The sequence below is a fragment of the Typha latifolia genome, chromosome 8, assembly GCF_019914945.1.
Source record: "Typha latifolia isolate L0001 chromosome 8, TyphaL0001v2, whole genome shotgun sequence".
NCBI classification, from domain to species: domain Eukaryota; kingdom Viridiplantae; phylum Streptophyta; class Magnoliopsida; order Poales; family Typhaceae; genus Typha; species Typha latifolia.
The window spans coordinates 3724082-3743671 of NC_133093.1; the positions used below are offsets into that span (position 1 = coordinate 3724082).

Consider the following 19590-nt stretch of genomic DNA (forward strand, 5'->3'; position numbering starts at 1 on the left):
CATCCTTCTTCTTCACAAACAAGACTGGAGCGCCCCAAGGGGATGAGCTAGGCCAGATGAGTCCCCTACTTAGCAGGTCATCAATCTGCTCTCTCAGTTCTTCCATCTCCTTCAGAGCCATACGGTAAGGTACCTTGGAGACTGGCCCCACCCCCGGAATCAGGTCAATGATGAACTCAACTCCTCTGTCTGGGGAAAGCCCTAGAATATCCTCAGGAAAAACATCTAGGAACTCCTGCACCACTAGTAAGTCAGTCAGGGTTTGGGTCCTAGCTGACTCGATAGACATGATCGCCACCAACTGTGAACGGTCCACCTATCGATCCTTACATAATCGACACTCAATGCCATCACTAAGCTGCAAGATGACCTCCTTGCTGTAGCAGTTAATATTGGCATGGTAGGCAGCTAACCAATCCATCCCCAAGATTAGGTCAAAGTCCTGCATCTCGAGGGGTAGGAGGTCCGCCTTAAAGTCCCACTCGCCAAAAGTCAAGGTCCAAGAACGATAAACATGGCGGACTTCCAAAAAGTCTCCAAGTGGGATAGCTATGACTAAGGGCTCCACAAGAGGTCCTGGCGCCACATCCGCATTCTCCAGGAATGATGTAGAAATAAAAGAATGGGTGGCCCCGGGGTCAAATAAAATCCTAGTGGTGTGTGCAAATAAAGTCATAATACCTGTGGCCACGTCATTGGATGCTTCAGCATCCTGTAGGGTCATAGCAAAAACCTGGCTGGTACATCCGCCCTGCCCTCTGCTAGGAGGTCCCAATCGTGTGCCCCCACGACCCTTACTCACGGCAGTACTGGCTCCCGATGCTCTAGATATAGCAGGTGTGGTACGAGTGGCTAGCGCTCTGCCCAATAGGGGACACTGCGTGCGGATATGCCCAATAACGCGAGCACCAAGGCAGTCACGAGATATGTGACCCCTCTTGCCGCAAGCAAAACAAGTTCGACCCTCAGGGGTAGGCGGCCGTGCAAAACCACCACTGCCCGAACTACTCGACACTGCTGATGACCTCCCTCCACTAATAGAATGTCGAGCCCTACTCGGCCCGCCTGAACCCTGAGGGATGGGTCTACTCGGGGTAGCACTAGATCCTGCACCATCAGCATAGGGGTGACACCTCAGTCGAAGGAAGGTCCCACCAGAATGGCCCCCATGTGGATGCCCATCAAAGCGGTCGGTACGACCCGCTGCCCGCTCCTGATGCTGTGAGCGCTCCTCAAGTAAGTCCCTCTCCGCTATCCCCGCACTCTCTACCAGCTCTGTATAAGACAGGTTCTTCTCCATGTTCACCTGCTTGCGGATCTCAATCCGGAGGCCCATCTTGAACTGATCAACCCTAGCAGTATCGTTAGGTATAACTCTAGGGCAGAAGCAAGACAAGGCATTGAATCTGTCCTCGTACTGTGCCACGGTCATATCCCCCTGCCTCAACTGGGTAAACTCCCTCGTCAGCTCGAAATGTTGAGATGGAGGGAAATATTTCTGGTCGAAGGAGTCCGAAAATGCCCTCCAAGTGATGTACTCCCCAGCAAGGCGATCCGGCATCATGCGCTCAGTGGCCCTCCACCACTCTTCCGCCTCCCCGCGGAGAAGGAAAGTGGCGAAGGTCACCTGACGACTCTCCGGGCACTCAAAAGCGGTCAAGATCTTCCGCACATCGACCATCCACCTATTAGCTTCCATGGGGTCCGTCGTGCCGCTGAATAAAGGGGGCTTAAGCTGCATGAACCGATTCAGCGACCAGGCGGACCCACCTCCAGTCTGCTCGACTGGAGTAAAATGCCCTGACGGTTCCCTCGGTATGTGCATCCTAGACATGGCCGCTGTGCGCTCCCGAACTAACTCCTCGATGAGCCTCTCTTGCTATCTGACAAGCTGTCCCAGGGCCTCAATGCTAGCTGAAGTACCGGCAACTGGTTCGTCAACGGGGGCTGAAGCCCGTCCACGACCAGTCGCACGAACAAACCGAGCACGTCTAGGCGGCATTCCTGGTAAGTTCAACGCAGTTTAGTTCTTAATTCACAAGTATATCACAAGTCGTGTGTGACTCTATTATTCATTACTCCTAGTTATTCATTATTATTATTCATTTCCTATGTATTTGGATGATATCTAGGAAGACTTGCCGGATTTATGGTGAACCTAGGCTCTGATACCAAGTTGAAACACTCAAACCTCCAAATACACGTGTAAATCGCGTGGGTAAATCTCCCCACGTGGTGCATCACATGACCTGTCAGTACAAAGATTTCACAAGGCACACAATAGCACAATTTCACCATAAATAAACTCAACTATAAGAGTCTGGATACAAGTTCCACAGGCCACAACAAGCCTTCCAAATATACATCCAAAATACAATGCTAAAATCCAAAATACAACATCATCATAACGCCATCGCAGGGGCTTAATACAACTAACATACATACTGAAAAGGAAAGACAACTACTCCTCGCTACCCGCACCTGCGTCCCCTAGCTCTGAAATAATACCACCACGAGGTGGTGAGCTTACAGCCCAACGAGTAGGATCCATATAATCTAAAATAATGAAATCACATGTGTATATCCAATGTATGCCCATATTTGCTAACAATAACGATATGCTTGTTGAAATGACTTACCACAAATTACTAAATCAATGCAATTGATAAAGATTACCAGTCACTATCCTAGAACATGCTAGTTCGTAAACGTATCATAATAAGTTCACACGATATAAAAGCTTAATACAATCTCTTATTCGTACACATCTCAATCATAGGTTTTACATGTATGCATAGCAATAAAATAGCAGTTTAGTCATCTCATGTCTACCAAAGCATTAATCATATTTATCATCGCTCACCAAGCTATTCACCACATAGGTAAATACTCTCAAGAAATAATCATCCATCACATAATCATCCATCATCTCATACATCGAGGGGGGATATATATACATCTAGCGGTAATGCCACCTACACGTGTATGGTGACACTACAAGTAACCGGTTGTCTGTGGCCATCAGACTAAGGACCTCGGTCGTAAGCCCATATCTCACTTTCTCTAAATCATCACCGCCCTCAGCAGGAGAATCAGAAACCCTCGGCTCATCAACAGACGCCCTAACTCTACGTCGTCGGGTACTGCTAGAGTTATATCCTCGCCTCACAATCATGTTCTTCTATCGTCATAATCGAGTTCTGACTATACAGTGTAACTACCTGAATGCCACACAGGCTCCCGACCTCAGGTGTAGGCCGCTAAGTATAGTCATATAAACTACACTCTGCCCTTAACTCTGGGCTGAGTGAGTAAGGGTACTGCCTAGTCAGGATTCGATTACTAATGATAGGTGGAAGTGGTGCAGTGTCTATGAGTGTATAAAACATGTCATAGTCATCATAATTGTTACATTCTACATTCACAACAAGTATACATATAGAGCATCATCACACTAATGTTTATGCTATATTAACATTCTCATAATATCACAATGAGCAAATCATCAATAACTGCATATGTAAAGACATAGCATGGTATACTAAATGCATGTATTAACACTAACACTTCCTATAGTGTCATGACATGTATAATGACTGAAACTACATTATTCTAGATTTTGTATAACTCTACTCGCCTAGGGGGTCTCCACGGTATGGTAAATCTCGTCAGCTAGCCGACTCCTCCGGAATTCCAAAATCCTCCTCACGTGGTGTCAATCCTATTAATTCACGCAAGTAACGCCATACGTAAGATTAGAGAACTAATAGAATTAATTATCTTATTAGCGCATTTATGCTTGGCAAATACATGAGTCAGGATCTCCTAGGGCAAGTCTTATGTTATCCTACAATTCATATGATACTAAATTGTCATTACGATGGATCAGACTAATTAAATCAGGTGAAAAAGATAAACATGGTTATAGGGTCCAAATGGCCCCAAATAGGCTAAACTAGAGGCAATGGGTAGGCTCAAACCCAACCCAAAAAGCAAGAGGGCCTTGGTGGGTTGGGGGCCAGCCACAACCAACCAAGGTTAGATTAGTGGGCTGCAGACTGCAGCCCACCCAACATTGGGTTAGTGGGCTGTAGCCTGCAGCCCACTCGGGTCCAAGGCCAGGTGGGCTGCAGCCTGCAGCCCACCCAAAACCAGTCCAGGTGGGCTGCGGCCTACAGCCCACCCAAGACCAAGTCCAGGTGGGCTGCGGCTTGTAGCCCACCCACACCCATCTCCCACCCACACCCATCTCCCACCCCCATCTCTTTAGAGGGAGGGAGACAGCAGGGCAAGAGGAAAGCTCGAGGGCGGCGATGCTGGCGGCGCGGCACGAGGTCAGCGATGCTGGCGGCGCGGCACGAGGTCAGCGACGCAGCGCGAGGCCGGCACACAGCCACGAGACCGACGGGTAAGAAGGGGGAAAAGAAAGGGAAAGAGGGTTGGAGGAGGGAAAGAGGGGAGGAGGAGGGCCGACGGCAACGGGCCGCGCTCCATGGCCAGCGGCCATGGAGGCACCTCCTCTCCTCAATGAGGGCCCGAAGCCTAGAGATGGCTTCTCTCCCTCCACCGAGGCTTGTCGGATCGGCAGCTAGACGCGAGGTCGTCGGCCGCCGTGGGCTCCAACGACGGCGAGTGGGGGGCGGGGGGGTTACACTATTGAAATTAATGGCAGGGGGGAGGCTTACCGGGGGGTTGGTCGGCAGGCTCGGCAGCTCTCAGTCTGGCTTCGTCGGCAACTCGTGAGAGAGGGAGAGAGGTAAAGAGGTGGAGAAGGAAATGGCGCGGTTTGGGGAGGGGAAGGTGGAGGTTAATAGAGGTGGGGGGGAGGTAGCGTGCACGGCAAGGGAAGGGGAAGAAGAGGAGAAGAGAGGACGGGGGTGGCTGGGGGGTGGAGGGTGGCAGGCGCCTGTGACACACGTGCTCGCGTCACGGGATTTTTTTTTTATTTTTTAATTTGCGGTGTTACAATATGATTCTATATATTAGTTTGATCAAATATGAACCTAAATTAATCTTTGCAAAAAGAAAAAGTTCTAATATTGTTTTCATGATATCCTATTGGTGTTAGAATCAATTTCACTATGTTGTGACCTTTGGTTTTTTGGGATTCTAATAACCTCATAGAATGAGATTTGCGGTGACACGTCAATCACGCACATTTGACAGCTTTACTCGCACATACTCGAATTCTATAGTATTTATGCTCTCTTTTGGATATAATTGAAGCTGTCATATTTGAATTTGCGGCATTATAGTAGAATCATTACCAACAACACGCTGTGCATTTAAGTGTGAAAAGACAGTGCAAACTTTGTTATGCCTTGTGTGATCAATGTATTGATGCACATTCAATGACGCTCCAAGATGCCACTATACAATTAGAAATCGTGGTAGACTTCTTAAGTTTTGATAATAACTATTTAAGCCATAATTATTAGAATTGGGTTGGACCAAGTGGTCGCACATATAAACTGGTGAACTGACCATCAAGTCGGTTCAGTTTGATTATAGGATCGAAAACACAATTGGCCCGTTAAAAGTCTACGGACCTAGTAGTTCAACTATTTAACCGTGCAACTTAGACGAGATTTTGCAAACCGACTAGGTCGCAAATATTTACATTATTATGTTTTTTTTTATCATTCATGAGCACAAATACTAGATAAGAGCTAGGCAAAGAGCTAGGGCCTCACTAAATTCTTTTAGCTAAGAGACAGACGGATCTAAGCTCCAAGTCACTCTTCCAAGCAAAACCACCAAACACCCAAATAATATAGACAACAATTTATTTAGAGATAACTTAAACTTATGACCTTATTGGTACATACATACCTAATTACGAGAGATTGGAAATACAAATTTCCCACGTTCTGGTCAAAGTCTCGGGGAAGACAACCCCTCCACTTCCCTCCACTTCAAGTCGCCCCCTTTCGCATCCTTCCCCCACCTCGCGAGCCCTTCGCCTTCGTCTCTCCCATGGCGGACAGCTTCATCCTTTGGCTCCACGGCTTGGGCGACAGCGGCCCAGCAAACGAGCCCATCACTAACTTCTTCTCGGCTCTCGAATTCAAGAACACCAAGTGGGCCTTCCCCACTGCTCCTTCCGCTCCAGTCACTTGCAACCGTGAGTCTTTCGCACCAAATCCTTTATCTTTGTTTCTATTTCTCTGAATGTCTCCGTGTATACATTTTTTTTAAAATCTTTGTTGATCTCTTTTTGGATCCAATGAGAGATTGGTTTGACGGAAAGTTGAAAAGTGTCTGAAAGGTCTAATCGACGGATCTCAAATCGATTTTGAATAATTTAATGCCTAATTCTTTATGCCCTGGCGATTGCACTGGTCTATGGTGAATTGGACATTTTGGAAAACAAATCAATTCATCATACAACTCCTCCACTGGAAGAAAAGATGTTTTAAGTTTGATAAACGTAGAGACTGTAAGATGTTGTCAACCACAAAAATAGATAGATTTAACGTAACTGGTATGAAGTCAAACTGGTAATATGATATTTTTTCGATTTATCTGGACGGATAACATGCACATTGTGATGATCTGAGTACATTATGGAAGGAAATTTGGGCTTGTCTCTATCTTAGCAATTACATTAAATTGCAAATAAATAGAGGCTATCTGTAACATTAACAAACTAAATTTAGCAGTCAATACAAATAGACATGCAAAATCAAATTCCACAGTAAAGCAATTTTCTTGCAATTCATTGAAGGAAACTCTGATGTTTGCTAATGCAAAACTAGCTTTTTTGTACCCCCGTGACTGTTTGATACTCCTTGGCATTTGGAATTGTGATGACTTTTTCTTCATGGATTGCGTGAAGCATTGGATGATAGCAGCCTTGCACCGTGCAGGATTTGCTCCGGAATTGTTCTTCTTCATTGGTTATTTTGCTGTGGAGAACAAAAGCCATACTTCTTATAATTTTGGTCCAACAATGATGCTTGAACCTTAAATCAACACAATTAGCTCATTTCTGCCTATGCTTTAGTTATCTTCTGCTGTTACAAGATGCAAAGTCTTCTAGAATAGATGCTTATTATATAAATGTTTTAGGTTTTACAGCAGATCTTTAGTAGGATTTCCTGATTTTGTATAAATGATCTCTAAAAAGCGTAAGCTGTAGTTAACTTATGAGTTTGGAAGTTTGGTGAACTTCTAAGGGAAATTTCTTTTAGATATTCAGATTTGGTAAGATTAATAATCTCAAACCAGCATTTGTTATTGCAAATCAAGATTTGGTAAGATTAATAATCTCAAACCAGCATTTGTTATTACAAATCAAGGATTGCCGTACTGAGGCTGGTAATGGTAAGGGCAGGCATGTTTTTCCTGTCCCTTTTCACTTTAATTTGTGCAATGAAGATTATATATTCATATGTATATTGCATAAGAGACACTATTGCTTGTTTTTCATTCATAAACACTCTTTCTCCTATTCTGCAAATGGAAGATCATTTCTAACCTTGAAACTTTGGATCAGAGTTGGTTCAGGATTGCTGTAATTTGTATAAAATGAGCCTTGAAAAGATAAGCCCTCAATTTTCATCAATTGTAGTTTTTTATGCATTTTATATTTGAGCTTATCAAATTTCAAATAATGAACTGGAGATTAATTTTGCCCCAATTTTATGGAAAATTTCACTCTAAATCTAGAGACTTTTGGATGAGCTAACATATTAGAAGATATGAGCACTTAGTGTGATGGTAAGGCTATCCTCTTGAACCCTTGTAGCATACGTTTGGGTTATGAAAGTAGCTTCTCTAGTAATGAATGTAAGGTTTGTCAAATTTTGCCCCCTCGATTAATGTTACTGGGACCCTCCTTTATGGTGTTGTTGTTGAAAGTTTCTTCTATTAGTATATAAGCTGCTTCGGTTGTGTCACCCCAATTTCTGTCGGATTGGATGTTTCCTAACCGATAATATATTCATTAATTTATCCTTAGACCCTGAGTTTCCTTGTACAACTTGCAAATTCCAAAAGAATAACAATAGGCCTTCTTTTGTGTCTGTTTCTCAAGTAAGCATCATAATCTTTAGTGAAAATTCCATCACATTTTTTTAGGCCAAGTATATTTGGACTTGTAAATCTGTAATTTAAATATGATTGTGAGAGATAGCTTATATCATGATTACTTGCAATTGTATCTAGGTTGTTTATCTTTGTCCACTTTAGTTTCATCTTTGCAATAAGGAAGAATCCCTCTGCATGTTCTTGCGAAACTTTCAGCCATATTTGAAAAATATCCTATTCTCTCTTTGCTTCTTGCAAGCTGAATAAGGTTCGTTTTTCGAGTTTTTGGATGACGAGCACTACTACAGATCCCCTCAAATATGCTGACAACTGATATGGTCGGGGATAGAGAGAAAATCACGTAAAATATTAGTAGCAGAAGGGGCCCATTTAACCTTTTCAACCCTACCATGACAGACACCCAGATGTCTGCAGGCATTTAGGTCCTTTTTCGTGTCTAAAGCATTTCCATGCACAAGAGACATTGCCAACTGAAGCAGAAAATGAAAAAGTTTTCAGATATTATTGCTGATTGTTTGCAACATATATGGGATGTGAAAGAGCTGATCTTTCTAATGGTCTCACCTTGTAGGTGGTGCTATTATGCATTCATGGTTCGACATTTCGAATTCACCAATTACTTCGGTAAGTTATTTTTTTGTGATATTGTTCCACTTTATTGTACACATGGCTGTCAGTAACAAATGTTCGATTTTCGCGTTGCCATTTTTATGAGGTTTAGATAATCCAATTTTCAGTGAGATTACTTTTATTTTTACTGAATCACTTTCATTAGTTGAAGCAGGCTCATCAAGAGTTGTGGCAGTGAAGGATTTTGCAGTTATTCTTATGAACAAGCTGAGTCAAGTCAGATAAAATTGATAAAAAAGAGAAAGCCAACCAAAGTGCAACCTGAGTTCTCCGGGGGGTGGAGCATGATAATCTTTCTAATCCAAAACTTATAATAAATAAAAGCCCATATTTAACAAGAAAAGGTAGAAGATAGGTCTAATATAAGTTAGCCACTTAGCCTTAATAGGTTTAATTTAACACCTATAATTACAATATTATTCTTAGGGTATTGATAATATATATAATTCTTCAATAATGTGGCAGATGGTGTCAAGCTTCACACTAATTAGTAATTTGAATAATACATAATTGGATTTTTGTTAGTGTCTTTTAGATAAGATTGTAGAGGTAAAGCCGCTCTACTATGGCTTACATAAGAAAAGAGCAGGATATACCCTTCCCTCTTACCAAACGGCAGAAAAGATAAAAATAACTCTATAATGACTCACTATAAATTAAACAACAGAGAATAGAAATTAGGCCTAAAGATCAGAATAGATAGAAAAACAGCTCAATTTTAAAAGCATTATTTTTCAGAAAACTCTGGCTTTTAATGCGGCTCCCACCTTAGATAGAATATAACTAGCCTTTGCTTAGATCTTGCCTAGGTGGGTCTTAGTATCTCGTATCATATTTTAATACGTAGATTGATTTTGAAACTCAAAATTATTGTACAAGTTGATGATTTCATGGATTATAATAGCTTACTATAGTTCTTAATGAGAATGCATTAATATATTTTTTAAATTATAGGTATTAATTTTAACTTCTTCTCTAAATATTAAATTTTTATTTATTCTCTAACAATCTTGAATTTTGGGTGTTAGCTTAGGCACTACATAATCTCTTGTCTGCCTGTTTACCGGCTATAATCTTTTAAAATTGAGTTTGAAAGTTTGATTGAAAAAAAGATGATAATATAATTTCAAGCATCTGAATTTTATCCAAAATACAATCACGTTTTGCTTTGTGTGGGAGGTGGGTAGGATCTGTTAAGAATGCATTTTTTTTATGATTACTACTCCAAGAAGCTAAAGCATCAGCACAATAATTTCCTTCTCTAAAATAGTGACTGATATTAAATGCAACTCAAACAGTCATCTGCTTAATATCCTTCAATATAGACTTTATTTTCCAAGGACATCTTCACGTTATTTTCTAAGAAATATTATTCATTATCCGCTTTGTACATTTTAATTGTTTAAGCATAATGGCTATTCTCAAACGTATGATATACATTGTTGACATATTACTTAACAACTTAAGTTTTTGGCTCATCTAATTATCTAATAGTTAAAGTCTTTTATACGATAATATTTGTTTAAAAATCAATCCAAACTACATTCTCGATATGGAGCCTATAAGAAAAATATATTAGAGTTTCAAATATAATTACATAAACAAGCTTTTATTTGTTTTTGCTATTTCCGTAGTATGTTGATAAATATATATATATATATATATATATATATATATATATGTATATATCTACATAACCTTTCCAATTCATGTGATGGGAATTAGATTTTCATTTTTTTTTGACGCATTTTTATCTAAAAATTAGATTTATTTTTGGAGTGTCATATTTTGGTTAAACTCCTAAATTCCAAGAGATATAGTTTGTTTTAAGATAAGTTTTATAAGTTCTATTTGGTCGATTATTAAGTTGAAAGAGTCCTAGTTTAGTTATAGATTAGACCAGGAAAGATTATGACAAGTTTAAGTTATGATCTGATATAATTTTTGTCTCTTTTTATAGAGGTGATGGGAATTCCGAAAATGAAGAAAAAATCATGAAAAATTGAAAAATAATATTTTGTATAGGATTCCAGGTTTATCTCTTCTTTCCTCTTCTCCCTTTTTTCTTTTGTAGTAATCTCCACGCTTTCTTTACCACCACATTCTAGGTGGGTTTTCTTCTTCCTCCCTCTATAATAACTAAGTAGGTTTGATGTTCTTTCTTTTATGGATTCACGAGTCATCTTTTACCTTTATTAGTTTGGAAAATGTAGTTGGAATGAAAAAGGAGAAGTCCTATATTTTCTCTTTGGGAATGGATTTGTGTATTTAGTTATCTTCCCCTATATTGGCATCTTTTGTCATCTTAAGGCTACATCAATATGTTGATCATATGACCGGTGACTTTTTCATCTTTACTAGCCTCACCCCTACTTCTATCACTCTTCTTCATGTTCGCATAGTTGATGGGACCCATCATCCCATCTCTCACATTGGCTACATTACCCCTACAATGGATTCCACGAGTCGTCTTACTTTATCTAATCAATCGAACTCCATGTTCAGTCTTTGATGGTGTGACCCCGTACGAGCGTATCTATGTTATTTTACCATCTTATGATCATTTTCGTGTCTTTGGATGTACCTGCTTTGTTCTTCTTCCTTCCGGTGAACGCAACAAGTTGTCCCCTTGAGCAGCTAAATGCATTTTTTTATGATATAGTCCTGAGCATAAAGGTTATTGTTATTATGACACTTATGCTCATCGACTTAGGATATCACGCCATGCCATATTTTTGGAAGAGATACCATTCTTCACCTCCGATACATTGGCTCCCTCAGACTTATCATTTTTGGATCTCTCTACACCTATCCTATCCTTTGTCCCTTCAGATATCCCTACCTCAGCCCCATCATCTGCTCCCCACTTGTTTGATACTCTTCTACCCATAGACACTCCTTAACTATCACTTCCATCTGCCTCTCCAGACTGCTCTATCGTTGAAGGACCTTGGTTCTCTTCAATACTTTTTGGGTATTGAAAATAGTTAGTCATCCCATGGCTTTTTGCTGTCTCAGCAAAAGTATATTACAGGCATTTTCTGTCATGCCACCATCATTGATACTCATCCTGCTGCTACTCGAGTTGAGCTTCATGTGAAGCTTCAGCCCGACGATAGTCAGCTTCTTCTAGAACCACCAGATATTGTCAGTTGGTAGGGGCACTCGTCTACTTGACCATCACCCGACTTGATAATTCTCATGTAGTTAGTCTTGTTACTCAGTTCATGCAGGCTCCTTGATCTGTCCACTATGCCACTCTTATACGTATTCTTTGATATCTTCGTGGCACCATCTCTTAATCTCTTTTCATACTATCGACTTTCATCTTAGCTCTATGAGCTTATTTCGATGTAGATTATGCTGGTGACATATCTGATCGAAAGTCTATTACTGGCTTCTATATTTTTCTAAGAGATTCTCTAATTTCTTGGCGTAGCAAGAAGCAGAATATGGTGTCTCTCTCTCCAATACTGAGTCAGAGTATCGTGCTATGTGTGCGGCGACAAAGGAGATTGTTTGGCTTCGTTGTCTCCTTAGTGATATGTGTTCTCTTACCCCTCCCAATCTCTTTTCATGTCGACAATGATAGTGTTAAAATCTTTGTTGAAAGTTTTATTTTTCATGAGAGGACGAAGCATATTGAAATCGATATGCACTACACTTGTCAGGAGTACCAAACTGGTATTATTTCGCTCTATCGCCTCAGCACTAAGGAGCAGATTGCTGACTTCTTTACAAAGTCTCTTCTCTTTCCATGCTTTGGGCATTTAGTTAGCAAATTTTTGGTTTATGATCCACCTTGAGTTTGAGGGCAGATATTAAAGTTATTAGATATAATATATATATTATTCATTTATCTTATTTTATGATGACTTTGTATAAATAGGACTTTGCTCCCTCTTTCATGATAAAGCAAATATAAAATATTTTTCTCCCAAACTCTTCTCTTCTCCTTCTCTCTTCTCCCTTAACCCAACCTAGGGTCAAGGCTAATATCGTTACAACTATCATGCTTCATAGACTGTACAAGTCCTAAACTTTTCTTTTCCCTTTTTGAAATTTTCTTCTATATATTCTTACTAATTGAAGCTAGGGATATAAATGATTAAGCAAACGAGAGTATGGAAGGAGTTGTAATACCTTGGAGCTTCCCTCAATGCCAATATTACTACACAGCACTAACTAATTTAAACTTGCCAGACAATGAGAATGTGCATGAGCTTCAATCAACTAAATATGAAGATGAAGTTCTAAGAGAGGTTGCAGAAAACTGTTGCCTGTTGGACTACATGTAGGTAGGAGTTAGAAAACAATAATTTTAGTCTGTTATATTAAAACAGTGAGTACTACTTCAGTCTCTAAAGTCTAAACCACGTAAAAGGTAAGAAAACCCTATTCTTCAATACAAATTTGATCAAAATAAAATGAACATAGTTAATCAATCTGCTGAAGTATTTCAATATAAGAAAAAGATAATTTTTGAAAGTCTTTTGTTTGCTTTTCTTTTTCCTAGCTTTAATAAATATTAAATTTTCTTATGGATGACCTCAAAATTTTGGAACCAAAGGCTTGTTCTGCATTTTAAATATTTCTCCCATTGTAAGCCTCTATTTACTGCTAAAATTCAACAAATTAACTCAATTTCTCTTCTCAATAAAAAGCAGGAATTCTTACATCAGGAAATGAAATTTCTTATAAGGTTCTATGAAGATAGATCAGTACTAATTTTTTTCCTCTATTGTGATATCCAGTTCTTCATGATTATAAAGTTAAGATTTGATTAAACCATTCCCAAACAGGAAAAAATTGAAAAGGGTGATCGACCAATAGACTTGAAGCACTTAATTTTTAGAAACTTAAGCCTTCAGAGCAGAAGGCATTGAATTCCAATCCCACCTAGCTTATTTGGTATTAAATGTTAGACCTCTATCCGTTAAATTTTAAATGCACTTCTTGGGCCAATTAAAGTTTCTTAACCAAAGAAGTGAGTGTATCAGCTTAAGAATTTAGAGTAATTGGTGAGTTGTCACTGACAAACCAGGACAACTGAGATCTTTTTAAGCGGAGCAAGAAGATATCCAGGTACTTGTTATGGTTTTCCTGACTCGAAGAGTCCTTTTAAGTTGCATGTAGAAATTGTGTTGTGGTTGTTCTGAATCTTCTAATGTCATCTTGAGAACCTTGTATATCATTAATTTCCATTGAGTTGAGGTATTATAGGAATCCATGGTTAGGAGGAGAGATGCAGAAGAGGTACTGGGATCTAGAACCAATTTTATTGCATTAATGCTGGTTCATCTTCATGGGTGCTTGTTAGTATTTAATATCTACAGGTCTAGTATGCCATTTACATATGCAAAATTGTGATCTTAATCTTGATAATAGGGAGTTAGTGTGCTAAGAGCCTAACAAGAGAGTTTATAGTGTTGGAGTCCACGTAGTGTTATTTGTTCTTCCACATTCCCACATCTTGCTGTAAAATCCTACATATTAACTGAGATGCCCAGGATGCATATGCTTCTCATGTACTTAATATAGGATAAAGACTGTACTATGAAATTAAAGGATCAAACTCTTCCCAGATGTTGCAACATAGAACGAAGCTTCTTTGTTTCATTTATTCAAGAAACTGTTGGATAAATATTCAGCATCAAATTTACATTTGTTCTCTTTTATGGGGATCGTTTCAAGCTAAACCACCTAGTAATCAAGTCTTTGTAATCGAATAGTTGGAAGAAAAAATATGTAATAAGAACACTATCAAATTATGGCTTACAAATTATGTAAGAATGATGTTCTGTTGAATGTATCTCCTGCAAATGTGGGGTCTAGGTAGATACGCAAATGTATGTGGATCGACATGCATAAACCTAGCGGTTGTATTCTAACACAGACTGCCTCTGCTAGAAATCTGTGAGAGATGAGAATGACGTTCTTAAAGCTGTCCATGATGTCCACGCTATTCTTGACACAGAGATAGCCTCTGGAATAAGTCCAGGGAACATATTCATTTGTGGACTTAGCCAAGGAGGTATTCCATCTTTGGTATAAGTTGCATTACTAGTAGTCATAAAAACAAGACATGTGGTTAAAGCTTGTTACAATTTTGCAGGCGCCATGGCTATCGCAAGTGTTTTGCTCTATCCAAAAACTTTGGGAGGAGGTGTAGTCTTCAGTGGATTTGTTCCCTTTTGTTCACCAGTGGCAAAGAGGGTTTCACCTGAAGCAAGAAAGGTGCTTATCTTCGTCGAAGTTTCCACTTTATCTGATCACTTCGATAGGTGTTATTAAACCTTTGCTTTTTCTGTCTTGTGATGCTTGATCTTATAATTTAACTGCTGTAGAAGGTATGTTTCTTAATGTAATGAAGTGAACAGAAGATAGTACTGTAGAAGTCATCTTTGCTTTTATTCCTTCAAATCGGAAAGTGAATAAAACAATATCCAAGTTCTTGCAACCGAAGCTGATGTACATGGGCAGGCAGTTATTCCTCATTTTGTGTCTGCAGTGTCCCAGTCTATAAGAAACTATTAATCATCCTTTATTTTTGCAGTCCTGCATAATATCAGTGTTTTGCTTTATCCAAAAACTTTTGTCATTTATAGAATCTAGTGGATTAGTTCCACTTACTGGAAAATTTTCTATGACGGTATATACATTTTAAGATCTATTTTGTCATCATTGATAGAATACTTAGGTACAAAGATTCTCTTTCTAAACTTCAATTTTGATGTTTTGGTGATGCTTGTTGCCGTGTTTGTTCAATATTAGTTACTGAGTTAACTATAGTTCTTGCCCAATCCTATTAAACTCAACTATATATTTACCTCTCTATTAATCGGTTCCATTTTTTTAGTCTTTTATTGAAGTGAAATTTTTAACTTCAGTTTAAACTGTTATCCTGCATGCAATTTAATCGTCCACAAACAGGATTCTAGAGTTGTCACTACTTTCATCCTTCTAGCGATTTCTGCGACAAATTTCTGGGACAAATTTCTGCACCTTTCTGCATATGGTAAATCTGTGTCCAAAATGTGTCTTGAGACTCAATGTGTTCAATGATTGTCCAAATTTTATTATATATTTTTTAAATATCTGATACATTTTTAAAGTGTCTGACGCATGTCCAAGGAGTGTTATTCGTTCTTCCTTGCATTTGTAAGTTGGTTATAATAACGATGACATGTGGCCTATTCCCTCTATGCATTTCCACTTTCAAGGTAAATTACTCAAGGAACACCTGAGCGCACCTGACCTTTTCATACCTCCAATGAGTCAAAGGTGTTGATTTTTGTTGCTATGCACTGATTACTTAAACATCTCAATTTTATTTCAGGTGCATAATGCATATACTCCTTTTAAAATTAGTATTAACTATTAAGGCCAAAATAAGTTATTTTCATGTTTATTTCTGAGGCCCTATTTGATCTGGTACTAAGATAGACACAAGAATATCATATTCATTCATATAAAACGTTCTTCAAAAACAATAGCTAATTAATCCAATTATGATGTCATGAGATTTGAGATATCATTATGTTTACTACATGAAACTTTGTTCCATGCATGTGTAACGTTAAAATTTTGAACTTACATATTATTTTAATCATTTAGCATTTCTTATTCATGGTTCACATCTTCATGATTGCTAGACATTAGTAAATATAAGATATTTAAATCCTACCCAGTTGGACTGACATGCATATGTATAGAAAATTTTACGAACTGAATTGTTTGTTTGTTAAAAGTAAATTAACAAACAATAACTTTATAATTGCATACACTGCAACCTTATGTGTCAAATGTGAATTTATGCTTCCATATCCAGTAAAATTTGAATTTTTTTTATCATTGCATACACTGGCAGAGTTTAACGTTTTTTTGTTTAGGAGGCTAAGTTATCTAAGGCATAAAAAAAATATTAAAGCTAAAATACAGTGCTAAATTTTGTTTGGAAAGAATTAGGACTAATAGGTTGATGTGGACCATTTTTAATTCTGTCTTTTTTCTAATTTCATCTCGTGTAGTACTAATTCTTAATCTAGTATCCTACAGGAGATTTTTTATGTCAGCCTTTAGATCATTTTTTCCGAGAGGTGTCTATCAACAATTTATATTGACCGGCCATTCAATAATTGAAATAAAACCCTGATAATAATAGGAGTAAAATTCATAGTAAACTTTTATATATTTTTCTCAACTCAAGTATATGATGAATTGATCATACATAGGTAGTAATAATTAAATAAAATATTTAGTATGAATAAAGAAAATGAAATAATCACCTGATCAGTGCATTGAAGCACTAATGAATTTACTGAGATCTTATCTTGTCCATTTGCTGCAGCTTGTTAAATTTAGTAAAATCATGTGTTTCAAGTAATATAAATTAGTTGAATTGATCCCATATGCATTTGTGTGAGCAGCTGTCCTCTGCTTTAGATTTGATATATGTTCCAAATTTGGCTGATGTTCCTAGACCATGAGGATTACTTGTATCCCTTCCATACTGCGTCAAGTGTAATGTTCTTCGAAATATGATGTTTCTAATAGTATAACGAGTAATGCAAGCATATTCTTAAGGATAATTACACTTAACCCCCCTTAAAAAATTGTAGTTGCAACTAAAAAAAAGTAACTACATAAATTCTCTGAACTAAAAATTTTCTTAGGTCAAAGAATGAATATGAAAAATGTTGATAGTTTATGAGGGTCAAGTATACTTAACCTTATTCTTTAATGTGAATGATAGAACAAAATTTCTTATTTTTTTAATCTGATGAGTTCAAATTATGCAGACACCAATACTATGGTGTCATGGAAAGGTGGATACACTTGTCCCGTTTGAGGCTGGGCAGGATGCATATAAACTTATAAAACAAATTGGAATGAGATGTGAATTCAAGGTATTTTCTGCATCATGTTTTTCTGCCCTTCCAGACTTCAGAACCTGAATATTTTGATGAATTGATCTGACAATGACTTGGACTTCTTTTCTGAAAATTTCAGGCATATCCTGACCTTGGCCATTCATTAGAGGATGAAGAGTTGCAATATTTTGCATCATGGATCAAGAATCGTCTTGGGGGCTCCAGTGAAGTCGCCAACCACAAGTTCTTCTGCCGTCTCTTCAATTTGTGCTCCACTTAAGCATTTATCTCTCTTCACCTACATTTTGTGGTTCATGTTTGCCAAATTCCAATTTTTTGCCTTTTGTGTTGTAATATGCTATTATGCTTTAGCATCCTTTTCCTTTTTCCTTGCGGTTTGTAAAGATAAACCAGTTATAAATGGTATGGAGAGGTTTTATGAAGTTATCAATGGATTGAAACCTATATTCTGCACTCTAAACCAACCCCAAAATCGAATTTAGCCCCTAAACTAAACTCTTAGGGCTGTTTGGTATGTAATGTGTTCGGAATACTGCTTCAGTATGTATTTTAGAACAGTGTTCTAATATTATGTTGTAGTGGCGGCCAGGACTCTGGCAACCGCCCTCAGCGAGTAGTCCACCATGGCAAACAGAATGATGACCAATAGTAATTTCTTTTTCCTGTTTCTCAATTTGTAATTAGGATATAAGTTTATCTCAACAGTAGCTGCAAAAGTTCCCTACATATAAAACTTTTCTTTGTTCTTTTTCCTTTTTCTTTTGACAGAAATACAGAACATGAAAACTCGTTCATTTATAGTTTTTCTTTGTTCATTCAATTTGTAATTTTTTTTTTTTGTTATCTTTCTTCTGACTGTAATTAGGGGCTTGTTTGGTTGCTGGGATAGAGGGTGGGATTTGAGATAAAATTCCCTTTTATCTTAGAAAATTTAAATAAAACAGATGCTAATTGATTGAGATGAAAAAATCATAATAAATAAAGTTTTATCGTATTTTCTTTTTCTCAATTCAGAGCTAGGACAGAAATTGAGATAAAAGAGGTGAGTTGTCCCTTTTTGATGAAGACCAGTTTTACCCCCAAGCCATTTATTCAAACTCTAGCTACTGTTCCCTCCATCTCTTCCCATGCCCATTTTAAAGGCTTAATCCCTGTTAAAAATTGTAATACTATAATACTATAATATACTTGCTAATATTATATATATATATATATTTGTGATGGTATACGTATTGTTAACAATAGGTAAATTATGGTGAATTCACTCATTATATTTTGGACAAGAAGTCCAAAACTAACCGTGAGTAGACAATATAGTGGCTTTCTATATACATATATACATAATGAAGTTTAAGAATTATTTACTTTAAACGAAGGAAAGGACGACAACATCAATTTAATTATTTTTATCTCGTATTTTAATCCCATAAATCATTAGATTTATCATTCTTTTTCCCATAGTTATTAGAACCGGATGACTCGGTCAGATGTCGTGTCACTAGGTTATTAGTTCAACAGATAGTTCATCTAGTTGGATTGATGGTTTTTTAAAAATATTTAAATACTATATAGATAGTTCCGTACAATTCTAAAAAATTAAAAAAAATCTATAAAAGTAGTATAATTGTATGTATATCGTTCAAAATATATGTTATTCATACGGATAATATCATGGGTACTTTTCAAATTAAGTCTAGAAAAGATATAAATACCATTAACTAAGAGAAATACTTGAAAACCAAAATAAGGATATTTTTATCTTTTTACATTTAAATTATTTAAATTTTAATGTAAGCTTATTCCAAAGAGTATTCATATAGAAAAATAAGGATTTAAAAATATATACATACAAAAACTATGTATTTTGAGCAATATACATGTAAATATGAGCTTTAGAGGGACATATAAGCAAATAAGTGCCTATTTAAGAGTATATATGCAAAAAATTTAATTTTATAATGCGACTATATTATAAATTAAATATTTTTAATTTTTAGGATGAAAATACCATTAG

General features: G+C 37.6%; 2 protein-coding genes across 2 annotated transcripts; one reads left to right on the forward strand and one right to left on the reverse strand.

Moving 5' to 3' along the window:
• Positions 1 to 316: 316 nt before the first annotated feature.
• Positions 317 to 1834, reverse strand: LOC140793709 (uncharacterized). The gene has a single exon (XM_073145363.1). The coding sequence runs from the start codon at positions 1832 to 1834 to the stop codon at positions 317 to 319; it is 1518 nt and encodes a 505-aa protein (XP_073001464.1).
• A 4005-nt stretch (positions 1835 to 5839) lies between these two features.
• LOC140794224 (probable carboxylesterase Os04g0669500) lies at positions 5840 to 18020 on the forward strand. Its single transcript, XM_073146152.1, has 6 exons — positions 5840 to 6124; positions 8624 to 8676; positions 14593 to 14716; positions 14798 to 14919; positions 17484 to 17591; positions 17695 to 18020. Exons 1-6 carry the CDS (start codon positions 5977 to 5979, stop codon positions 17833 to 17835), a joined length of 696 nt encoding a protein of 231 aa, XP_073002253.1. The 5' UTR covers positions 5840 to 5976; the 3' UTR covers positions 17836 to 18020.
• The last annotated feature ends 1570 nt before the right edge of the window (positions 18021 to 19590 follow it).

What these genes read in the sequence shown, in the direction of transcription:
- LOC140793709 (XM_073145363.1), bottom strand. Translation starts at nt 1,834, where the DNA reads ATGTCTAGGATGCACATACCGAGGGAACCGTCAGGGCATTTTACTCCA.
- LOC140794224 (XM_073146152.1), top strand. Translation starts at nt 5,977, where the DNA reads ATGGCGGACAGCTTCATCCTTTGGCTCCACGGCTTGGGCGACAGCGGC. An exon ending in TTTCACCTGAAGCAAGAAAG is followed by an intron (nt 14,920 to 17,483) that starts GTGCTTATCTTC and finishes CAAATTATGCAG; the next exon opens with ACACCAATACTATGGTGTCA. An exon ending in GAATGAGATGTGAATTCAAG is followed by an intron (nt 17,592 to 17,694) that starts GTATTTTCTGCA and finishes TGAAAATTTCAG; the next exon opens with GCATATCCTGACCTTGGCCA.